Source organism: Engystomops pustulosus, chromosome 2, assembly GCF_040894005.1.
Source record: "Engystomops pustulosus chromosome 2, aEngPut4.maternal, whole genome shotgun sequence".
Classification (NCBI taxonomy): Eukaryota; Metazoa; Chordata; class Amphibia; order Anura; family Leptodactylidae; genus Engystomops; species Engystomops pustulosus.
In genome coordinates, this window is record NC_092412.1 from 35,649,354 (window position 1) to 35,662,035 (window position 12,682).

The 12,682-nt window shown below is 44.6% G+C and overlaps 1 protein-coding gene across 1 annotated transcript in view; it reads right to left on the reverse strand.

Annotated features, from left to right (window-relative positions):
• The window catches only part of EXPH5 (exophilin 5), a 57,321-nt gene extending 56,030 nt beyond the window's left edge, over nucleotides 1–1,291 (reverse strand). The window contains exon 1 of the mRNA XM_072134246.1: nucleotides 897–1,291. Within this exon, the coding sequence (XP_071990347.1) occupies nucleotides 897–1,018 (122 nt within the window). The 5' untranslated portion in view covers nucleotides 1,019–1,291. The remainder of the gene's footprint in view (nucleotides 1–896) is intronic.
• Between the last annotated feature and the right edge of the window lie 11,391 nt (nucleotides 1,292–12,682).

Below are 12,682 nucleotides of genomic sequence, written 5' to 3' on the forward strand. Positions count from 1 at the left end.
ACCAGCCATTACACTACTTGTGCAGTGACCCTTACTGACAATAAGCTGCTTTCTCAATGCCAAAAGGGTCTTACACTACTTAAAGGGGCTGTCCGGTCACAACAAGTTTTTCATAATCACTGGTTAGGTCATAACTTGCTGATTGCTGGGGGTCCCGGCAGTGGAGGACGTGGGTCCCTACACCCCAAATGAATGGAGCAACAGGTTGATCATGTGGAGTGCTGCTCTATTCACTGTGGAAGTAGCCGAGTACTGCACTCCACCATCTCTATCTGTGCCACACAGATGAGTACATTAGTAGGACACAGCTTTAGGGTGCTGCTCAATTCATTTGGGGTAGACAAAGTATCCCTGCTCTAGTGATCCGTGGCGTCCCACCGATCAGCGAGTAATTACATATCATCAAAAACTTGTTGTGAGCGGCCAATCCCTTTAAGAATGGGGCAACCAAGTAATTTTGGTGAAGATCACATTGTATCTAATAATTTTCAATGTGCTACTGTTCCAGGAAATGACAATTATCACCGAATTTTTTTTTAAAAATGACAGCTTTTGGGTTGTCCTGTAAGTAAGTTGCGCCTTTGATTACTTTGCAAGTAAATGACGGCGTAGGCGGGGGAGACTGGAGGCTTTGGCCCAATTTCGTGGGGTACAGCCGTCTTGATAGCCAGTATGTATAGTCAGTGTCTCTTGGCATTATTATTATAATTATTATATTATATATAATTATTATTATATGAGTGATTATCCACCAAAATGTAACTTTAAGATACATATTTGGTTGTAAACTTGTCTAAAAGTCGCCATATACCTCTAATATAAGGATAAAAGTGTCCACAGACGCCATAACACCCACTCCTTACTCAGCACCCACATCTGTCACCCATATCTCCTACCTGAGCCGGTCTCTCTCCGTCCTCCTCAGCTGCTCGTCCCTCTCCAGCACCTCCAGGATCCGGGTGGCTTCTTCTTCCTCCAGAAAGCTGAGATCCAGCCTGTCCCCTCCGGGGTTACTCATATTTTAGGTTTGGGACACCGTAACCCCTAACTACTAGTCAGCTTGTGGTGCCACCATGATGCCAGGGCACAATCCCCCCCACACCCGCGCGCGGGTCTGAGGCTACACACTGACACCTGCAGCCGGGACGCTTCTGGTGACAGACAGGCGGAAGAGCCAATCCTGGGACAGGATGGAGGAGCTGAGGTGAGATGGCGACCAATTGGCGTCGAGGAATTGGTGGCCGCTGCGGGACGATGACTTGTAGTGTGTAACCAGGCACCTGCCTGACACAGGAGGATTAGAAAGTCAAGTGTGACTGGGGCTCACCCTGATACCTGGCCGTGTCAGGAACCTGCCCACACCCCTCACATGCTAATAAAGATCTACACATAAATATAAGCTGCCCTATGACGTACACAGCAAATGCTGCAAGGAAAATAAATATATATATATATACTTTTATATAATGTAAATCAAAGTCTTTCTAGTAAATTATACGTGGTAATTGTTGTTAAAATAAATGAAAAAATGTATCTGAAAAACCATGCGGTCGCCCACTACATGTTAGAGGTTAAGGACTTGTACGCATCATACGTAAATAAAGCCCTGTTCACACCATGTTTAATGGCCATTTCACACAAGTATTAGAGACCTTGTCAGAATTTCATCAGAGTTTTACCAGAAAGGGTGATGCCACACATGGCGTTTTAGTGCGATTGGGCAGTTTTTATGCAGTCCGTCCAAAAACGCATGCATTTTTTGAAAACGCATCCGTTTTTGACAGGTTTTCCAATTATCCTAATTAAAATGGGTCAAAAACGGATGCGTTTTCAAAAAATGCATGCGTTTTTGGACGGACTGCTTAAAAACAGACCAAAAAACTCCATGTGTGGCATCACCCGGTGATGCCACACGTCCCGTTCAAGAACGGGACGTGTGGTAGTACCCTAAAAGGCTACAGGCGCACAAACATATGGCTAGCATACAGCCCCTTATATTTCATTGGGCTCATATACACAGCTGTGGTCCGCTCACATGCCAATAACAGTGGAACACTACTGCATGTTGTGATTTTCATATAGCTATGCGAGGTGATTTGCCTATTTAAATAACTGTTTACATTTGGTAATGCTATGTTAACAAATGTGTTAACAAAACACACAATTCGGTTCCTACACATAAAGAGGTCACGTTTTGCCCAATCTAACAAATAAGAGTTTCTATACTACTAAAATCCCCAGATAACCTGATGGGACTATAGTCTTTCAGCAGCCATGTTTATTGAAAGACGCAAAAAGCATCAAGCAGCATATAGCAAATCCTACACAAGGTAAACATTTGTTTTTGAATATAGAAAAAATTATGTGTATATATATATATATATATTCAGTAGAAATTTGTTAGTTGCACCAGCTGTCAATTCTACTTCTATACAAAATCTGAAGAATAACATCTTTCCACGTGCTGCATGGAGGTGTTTTCACATAGTAACAGTTTATCCGCTTTATATGTGTGTATAAAGTTTCATTATAATTTACAGTTCCTGGGACAATCACCGGACTGAGGTGACATGGAAGCCTTTCTCATCACTATAAGAAGTTTACAGCTGACACATGCTTACTATTAAAAATGCACTACTACAATTTTTAGTGCAATGAGCACCATTCCCTACACCATATTTGTTAACACCTTGTGTGGAGGTGGCTCTCAATGGAAGAGGGGTGGGACTTATGATGCAAAAAAAAAAATGAATACAATTTTATTGCATTTTTTTGTTAAGTATTGTTAAGATGATACAAATGACTACAAAATTTCTAAATTCCAAGGGCTCATTCACACGGCTGTGTGCTCACCGGACCAGATCCAGTGCAGGCACAAGGTTGGGAGGAACCCGGGGTGGGAAGTGGGGGGAGTGCTCGTTAGCCCTCCTCCCTCCATATGCAGATGAGCGGTGACGACTTGGTGGCCATCATGTGACTAAATCACGACCCCCATAACAGCCATGTGAATGTACCCTAAGCATGTACAAGGTTAATCATCCAGAATAATCTACTGTAATAAATCTGCTGGATTTTAAGACTGTCTAGGGCTCTAGGCTAAATTGCAAAAGGAATTATAAAGTTGTGGACTGACTTTAAAGGTGTCTCACCACACCGGCCCACCACAAGTTATAGAGCATTTCCTATTCCTGTCCATATGGGGGAGCACTGTGACTTGTTACGGGGGTGGGACACTGTGACTTGTTACGGGGGTGGGACACTGTGACTTGGCTACTGGGGAGCACTGTGACTTGGCTACTGGGTTAGCTCTGTGATTTGGCTACTGGCATAGCTCTGTGATTTGGCTACTGGGGGAGCACTGTGACTTGGCTACTGGGTTAGCTCTGTGATTTGGCTACTGGGGGAGCACTGTGATTTGGCTACTGGGGAAGCAGTGTGACTTGGCTACTGGGGGAGCACTGTGATTTGGATACTGGGGGAGCACTGTGACTTGGCTACTGGGGAAGCACTGTGACTTGGCTACTGGGGGAGCACTGTGACTTGGCTACTGGGGGAGCACTGTGACTTGGCTACTGGGGGAGCACTGTGACTTGGCTACTGGGGGGGCACTGTGACTTGGCTACTTGGGGAGCACTGTGACTTGGCTACTGGGGGAGCACTGTGACTTGGCTACTGGGGGAGCACTGTGACTTGGCTACCGGGGGAGCACTGTGACTTGGCTACCGGGGGAGCACTGTGACTTGGCCACCGGGGAGCACTGTGACTTGACTACTGGGGGAGCACTGTGACTTGGCTACTGGGGGAGCACTGTGACTTGGCTACTGGGGGAGCGCTGTGACTTGGCTACTGGGGGAGCACTGTGACTTGGCTACTGGGGGAGCACTGTGACTTGGCTACTGGGGGAGCACTGTGACTTGGCTACTGGGGGAGCACTGTGACTTGGCTACCGGGGGAGCACTGTGACTTGGCTACCGGGGGAGCACTGTGACTTGGCTACCGGGGGAGCACTGTGACTTGGCTACCGGGGGAGCACTGTGACTTGGCCACCGGGGAGCACTGTGACTTGACTACTGGGGGAGCACTGTGACTTGGCTACTGGGGGAGCGCTGTGACTTGGCTACTGGGGGAGCGCTGTGACTTGGCTACTGGGGGAGCGCTGTGACTTGGCTACTGGGGGAGCACTGTGACTTGGCTACTGGGGGAGCGCTGTGACTTGGCTACTGGGGGAGCGCTGTGACTTGGCTACTGGGCGAGCGCTGTGACTTGGCTACTGGGGGAGCACTGTGACTTGGCTACTGGGGGAGCACTGTGACTTGGCTACTGGGGGAGCACTGTGACTTGGCTACTAGGGGAGCACTGTGACTTGGCTACTAGGGGAGCGCTGTGACTTGGCTACTGGGGGAGCGCTGTGACTTGGCTACTGGGCGAGCGCTGTGACTTGGCTACTGGGGGAGCACTGTGACTTGGCTACTGGGGGAGCACTGTGACTTGGCTACTGGGGGAGCACTGTGACTTGGCTACTAGGGGAGCACTGTGACTTGGCTACTAGGGGAGCACTGTGACTTGGCTACTGGGGGAGCACTGTGACTTGGCTACTGGGGGAGCGCTGTGACTTGGCTACTGGGCGAGCACTGTGACTTGACTACTGGGGGAGCACTGTGACTTGGCTACTGGGGGAGCACTGTGACTTGGCTACTGGGGGAGCGCTGTGACTTGACTACTGGGGGAGTGCTGTGACTTGACTACTGGGGGAGCACTGTGACTTGGCTACTGGGGGAGCACTGTGACTTGGCTACTGGGGGAGCGCTGTGACTTGGCTACTGGGGGAGCGCTGTGACTTGGCTACTGGGGGAGCGCTGTGACTTGGCTACTGGGCGAGCGCTGTGACTTGGCTACTGGGGGAGCACTGTGACTTGGCTACTGGGGGAGCACTGTGACTTGGCTACTGGGGGAGCACTGTGACTTGGCTACTAGGGGAGCACTGTGACTTGGCTACTGGGGGAGCACTGTGACTTGGCTACTGGGGGAGCACTGTGACTTGGCTACTGGGGGAGCGCTGTGACTTGGCTACTGGGCGAGCACTGTGACTTGACTACTGGGGGAGCACTGTGACTTGGCTACTGGGGGAGCGCTGTGACTTGACTACTGGGGGAGTGCTGTGACTTGACTACTGGGGGAGCGCTGTGACTTGGCTACTGGGGGAGCGCTGTGACTTGGCTACTGGGCGAGCGCTGTGACTTGGCTACTGGGCGAGCACTGTGACTTGGCTACTGGGGGAGCACTGTGACTTGGCTACTGGGCGAGCACTGTGACTTGGCTACTGGGGGAGCGCTGTGACTTGACTACTGGGGGAGCGCTGTGACTTGGCTACTGGGGGAGCGCTGTGACTTGGCTACTGGGCGAGCACTGTGACTTGGCTACTGAGGAGCGCTGTGACTTGGCTACTGGGCGAGCACTGTGACTTGGCTACTGGGCGAGCACTGTGACTTGACTACTGGGGGAGCACTGTGACTTGGCTACTGGGGGAGCGCTGTGACTTGGCTACTGGGGGAGCACTGTGACTTGACTACTGGGGGAGTGCTGTGACTTGGCTACTGGGGGAGCGCTGTGACTTGGCTACTGGGCGAGCACTGTGACTTGGCTACTGGGCGAGCACTGTGACTTGGCTACTGGGGGAGCGCTGTGACTTGGCTACTGGGCGAGCACTGTGACTTGGCTACTGGGGGAGCACTGTGACTTGGCTACTGGGGAGCACTGTGACTTGGCTACTGGGGGAGCACTGTGACTTGGCTACTGGGGAGCAGGGGCTGTGACTTGAGATTTCTGGTTACTCTAAAATTGCTGATTATAATGGCAATAATGTAACTACTACAGCTTGCTTAACTGCTAAGGTGTAGCTACATTTATACAGCAATAAAATTAAGCTCTGCCCTTTTAAGACAACGACACGGCTAATGTGCCCCCCTTAAAAATGAGTTTGACACTCCAGATCTATAGCATCTAAATATTGTATTATCTAAATATAATAAAATATTAAGGATTATATGAGCTGCACTAAGGAAAGAATCAATAAAACATACATTTAGTATGAGTAATAATACTGCCATATACCATCATTTTTTATTCTTCATGGGACTGGGAGTGAAATTATTAGCATGAGTCAGCTCAAATGACATGTGAAATATTTCAGGTCACAAGAAAGTGTCTAAATAGAAAAATATATTGTATAGTCCATAACTATCATGGCTGTGGAAGTAGTGCACATATAGTAGAGTATGTGTGGAGACAGTTATGAGGACCAAAATACAGCATAATTTTAGCTAGTACAAAGGGGAGCTGCGATGTAACTTGAGGGGGTACAAAGGGTGCCAGGCCAAGTAGGCTTAACATCTCTTTGGCAGGGTCAATTTAAGACTGTCTGGGCTGTATGAATATTGTATCCCCTACTGGTCCAGTGATCACTTCTTACATGTGGTACTAGAATCAGCTCCATAGGTAATGGAGGATGTGCCCTTCTACCTTCTTTCAATCTGGTTGGATTACCTTCAAAGGTCCTGAAAGGGCTCTTGTATACATATGTATTGAGAACATGAACAGATGTATGAGGATTTCATAGGTGAAAATCCTTCTTAGTATCAAATGTGGTAGGCAGTCTTGGTGGCCATGGGCTTACTAGACTTCTTGGGCCTTGGGTGACTGCCAAAACAGACTATATTACAATTCGCTACTGCTTTTTGGGATGGGGCTTTGTAAACCTCACCCTATTTTCAGACCACCACATGACCAAATTTACAGAGAGAGTCCCTGGCAAATTTTGGAACAGTTGGCAAAAATGCAAGTATTATATCCAGGGGTAAATATCTTTGTACATGCAGAACATGTGGCAGTGTATGGCAACTACTTAGTGCTTATGTGCATTACTGTATAAGCTCTATTCAAAGGTCCTCTGACTTTTTAGAAAAGTTCACATAAGATCTTTTCTTGAATAAAGTTTAAGTGGTTAAGTTAATTAATTGTTACACTGGTTACATGACAGTTTGCCACGTCATTGAAACTCTTGCCACGCAGTTGGGGGAAATAGAGTCCAGGTCCTTACGCCAGGAGTGCAGCTAGAGCAGTAATATCTGTAATATTTTAAAGCTCTGGGCTCCCTTTGCCAACCACTGATTCACAACTCCGCCATTGGCTGATGGAGGAGAGGTAAGTATCTTTTGCAGCAGAAAGAGAAGGGCCGAAGAAGTACTAGAATACCAAAATATCATTACACAAAAGTGACAAAGTCAATATGACACTATTTTATGCGTCCAAAGAGCATTCTAACCATTCTTTAGGGGGGACCTTCCTGGGACCCCCATAGATATGAGTGACTAGAACACTGGCAGAGTGTTTCTTTGTCTGCCTCTGGCAAAGTGGACTTCATATAGAAGTAGAATATGGAATAGCACATCAAACCTCCAAAAGGACCCATGTTTTCAGATAGACAGATCATCCAGTCATCCCTATAGCAGCCACCTATGGGGTGATAAATGAAGTTTGTGCTCAGGGGCTTAACTAGGAGAAGCAGGGTCCCATTGCAGACTACTGAGTGTGGCTCCCCTTCTCCTTATATTATACACATCTTGCCCTTATATACATATTTGTACTCTCACACATGTTTTGCAATCACTCATATTTATACACTCATACATTTATATACACACACAGAGATCTATGCTCATACACACATTTTTATAAATTCTTATACACATTTATACACTCATGCTCACACATTTATGCACTCATATAAACATTCATACATACAGTATATTGACATCTTATATACACCTACAGTAAATATACATCAAATTATTACACATACAGTATATACACACCATATATACACATGTATACAGTATTAACACACCATATTATGCTGTACAATGTGTAGCTAACACTGCGGGCCACATAGCCAATGCTATGGCTGCTACCCCTCTAATTAAGTGACACACTAACATTTTTCTTATTTTGATCAGAAACGAATAGTGTCACCTGCGACTCATGTCTCGGGTCGCAGGCGCACCCGTGTGCCCCCGTGTGCCCTTTTGTCTCACTTATCTCGCTGGGTTCCAGAGATAGGTCCCCATCCCCTAGGGCACTCGCCGGCTCTGTAAAATATGAAGGACCGTGCACCGATAATTGGTGCTGGCCAGCTGCTAATTCTGTTAAATAGCCAGCCTATTCCTGTGTCCCCTGACGGATCTTTGTGCCTTTGGGAAAGCTTTGTTCCTGATGCCCTCTGCCTGTGTTCTAAATTCTCGTAGTGACCCTGATTCTGTTCCTGACGACGCTCCTTTGCTGCCTGCCCTGACCTACTGCTACATCCTCGACTCTGATCCTGTGCTGCCAGTCTTAACCTCCTGCCTGTTCCCGACTACGAGTTTGCCCTACGATTCTGTACTTCTCCTTGGCTGCCACCATGGACAAAGTCACACCTGTGGAATGACCTGGTGGTACCACGCCAAACCAAGTCCAACCCTGCCACAAACTTTGTGGCAGGCTCTGGTGAAAACAGGGTGCCACTTAGACTCCGCTCCCAGATGTTGGCTGACATCACCTACTAAAGGCTGAGATTTTATCTTTCATCTTTGCAAACAAACACAGTTTATTGAGCCTGTAATGGTTGAAAAAAAATAAACCAGTTTGTAAGACCTGTAATGAAAGACCTGTAGACATTAAGTATTATGCAATACAAGCAAAAATATTTTTGTAAAAAAAACACTTAAAACTGTAATGGTTTTAGCCTGGTTATTACTTCCACTTTCTTGCTTGTGTTGTTTTCTCCTTCAATAGGTAATTTTAGTAAGAAGAATTTTTAGAATAGTTAAGCTGCTTATAATTGAAGCCTTTTGTCAGCACCTGGAATGTGTACCATCTACATTTAGTGTTTTTGAATCACTTGTGGTCACTGTCTGACATTTTTTTTCTAGACACCCTCAGGCTAGAACTATATAGTTCAACGCTGGATTCTGCTGAGTAAGACAACTGCGATGTAAAATAAGAAACATGTAAAATAAACAGGTGACTAGAATTGCCTTAAGAAAACCCGATGCATTATGAGGCAAACATACCTTGAGCATGCTGTAGCTGCACTGATGCAGGATCATATCTTGGTTAATCCCTGAGATAAGTGGATTTGCTGATAAGACAGATATAAAATTATGATAATGAAGCTCTGTCACTTCTTTGGCTCCGTGCTTCTGCTAGCACGTGAGTTATTCACTGCGGGAGAGGATGATGTGATCCCTGGGTTGTGCATGAAGGCAGAATAATCATTTGCTGCACCATCCCCCAGCTGATGAGTGTATGAGTGATCCAGGTCCTGAATGTGATAATTGTTTTTTCAGCAAAACCACTCAGCTCAGGGATTAACCAAGATATGATCTTGCATCATTGTAGCTACAGCATTCTCAAGATATGTTTATAATGCATCAAATCAAATGGGAGGTTTCCTTTAAAAAGGTTACAACCTATGTGGCTAATGTGAGCTAATCCAGAAATAAACTTTCCAGGGGAGAAGATTTTATGGTTGTTAGGGATTTTACAGTGCCATACATTATCAGGCCATAAACGCACAGCAAGGTATAATGCTCAAAGCTATAATGTGAAACAGAGAGAATTCCATAAAACGGAATTAAAAAAATCGTAAAACAATCCTATGTAAAGTGTAACTCCAATGTTTTAATACTTTTTACCAAATTGCCAAATGTGATTCCCCCTTTAAAAAATAAACAGAACAATGCCCATACAGTGCTGCATGTTCCTTTTCTTCTCATTGTTGTGGCATTTTTTGGTCTTAAGCTGAGTCAAATTGAGATTGCCAAGTCATTAAGCAATTTAGCAGTAAAATCAGTGAGATTCCTAATCTGAACACTGCATAGTGGACATACCGGATGCATAAAGTGACTAGTCTGGCTGCAGTCCTCACATGGATAAGCATGGAATAAGTAGTAGAAACCAGCAGTGAAACAGTTGCATGAAGTTTCAAATATGTGCCCTGGGGACAATAAGAGTTAACAGATGGCTACAGATGAATGTATGACACAGCAGTAGGTGCATACAGAGAAAGTTTCAGCAAAATCATAGACTAGGATGGATGGTACTAATTCTGTGTAGGAGACTTTTGCACTCAACAGCAGGCATTCAGCTACACATAGAGAGCACTAACACATGGCCTCCCATCCTCCCTAAAGAGTGAGCAGGGGGAAGCAGCCTTTCCCCTCAGTGAAACCCTATCTCTGAACAACTCTATGGAATCACAAGAGAAATAAGCACAGCCGGGAGACACAGTTAATGCAGAGTTGTGCTTTCAGGTTTTAAAATGAAGCGACAAGCAAAAATAAAAAACAGAACTACAAAAATAAAATGAAGTGACACAAAAACAATTTTTTGTGCAAAATATTTAAAAAATGATTGTCAAAGGCAGTTAAAAATACAATCACAAAACAATAAACTAACAACAGTTTTTCAATATTTTGGGGAATTTAGCAACTTTTGGGAAAAAAACATTTTTTTTCTCTTACAAGATACATTACATCACATTATTGATTTATGAAATGTCCGTAGAAATAGTTTATAGAAAAAAAATGTGAACAAAGCTAGTGTAGATACCATAAAAACTTGGTACCAGATGGTGTTGGTACCTTTAGCCCCACCTGCTAAAATCTTTCTTCCATTACACTGTACATCAACTCCTAACTAATACACTATTGTCACCTTAAAGGGGTTGGCCACTTTACCTCAATTTTTGTAATGTGTGTGTAAGTGTGGGAGCAGAACATTAAGCAATTTACTAATATACATCTATTAATAGTTCTGCTCTGCTTCCTTGATATGTAAAGTGAAGTCTGTGATGCAATCGCCCTGCCAGAACCTATATTCATGATAACTATCATAAGTTCCTGGCAGGGTGATTGTTCATGAACAGATCACATGACCCTCCATCTGCGGCCGTTAATGGACAGTAATGTCTGGCTGATGAGGTAAAAGACAGGAGGCTTCACTTTACATATGAAGAAGCCGAGCAGCTACTTTAATAGATGTACAGTATATTGGTAAATTACCCTGCCCCCCCCCCCCACACACACACATATCACAAAAAAGAGGTACAGAGGCCAACCCCTTCAGTCTGTGTTGTCTTCTGCTGGACATCTAGAGTTCAATACTGGATTAGAGTCCTGGTAAACTGGAGAAACATATGCAACTTAAGTGAGACAGTCCAACACTCATCCAAGCTGTCTTATTAGGGTCATTTATTTCTGACTATATTAAATTAAAAAAATTTAGATCACCAATTTTAGAAGGAAGGATCATCAAATGACAACGTAAATTCATGGATTAGTATTAGTTCTCACTTCAGGTCTGGGAGGAAGCAGAGAATATATTAGACAAACATTAATATTTGCACAAACACCTTCACTCTTTGCTAATACAGTTTCCCAGAACTGACCAAACTTTCTCTGGGTCACTTGATTTTGCACACAATGAATTACATCAGCACTACAACTTTTCACAGTGAAAAGTACATAGAAATCATGATGGGATGAAGAAGCCTGGAAAATTTACATCTAAATAATGGGGACACCTCCACTAATATAATGGAGTATAAACCAAGTTTTTTAGCACAAAAAAATGTGCTGAAAAACCCTAACTCGGCTTAAAATTGAGTCAAGAAAAAAAAACAAAAAGTGTACTCACCTTCGGCGCCCCCGGCAGATCCTCTTCTATCCATCGTGGGCCTGGCATTGGCTCTGTGCCAACACAGGCATCATGGTGTTAGATGCAGCTGACATTCTTATGTGTGTATTTTGGCATCGGTGTCTGCGACTGACAGTGCGGGGACACGGAACAGATGCCAGAGCATCGATGGATAAAAGACGACCTACCGGGGCATTGGAAGGTGAGTACACTTTTTGTTTTTTTCCTACAGGCATTATATTAGGCTATATACCACAAGGGTCTGGAAGGCTATATACTACAGGGGCTGGCAGGCTATATACTGGGGGAGCTGTGACCAATACATTTCCCCCCCTTGGATTATACTCGAGTCAATAGGTTTTTCCAGTTTTTTGTGTTAAATTTAGGGGTCTTGGCTTATACTCGGCTCGGCTTATACTCGAGTACATAAGGTAACAATAACCTAGTTGACTATAATTATAATTAACTATAACTAACTAATGGAAAATTTTATAAAATATTATTATGATGATAATAATAATATGATTATCTGTGCCCGATTAGGCCTCAGCCCCCTCCTCAGTTTGTAAAGTATGGCTGAGGATGGGCTGATGAGTGTGTTTTCTTCTTAGGTTACGTGTCTGTCCTTGCTAGTCAGAACACTGTTTTACTCCTTTCCTAGCCTGCTTAATTGAATTCCACCACACCCGAATGTCTGTGGATTTTCTCTGGATTGAATATGGTTAGGTTAACTAGAATAGACAGAATCTTCCTCCATTTACACTTCTCCTCTGCTGAAATTCCTTGTCTGGATGTGAGGTAACTGATCCAATCATATTATGGACCGGGACTCCAACATCTCTCATAAGTTTTGCCACTATTTTATTTGTGCTTTCTAAAAACCTTATTTAGAACTCTCTGGCAATTATCTTGACTTCTGTATCTTGGATTCCTTGACCCTTTGCCTGTT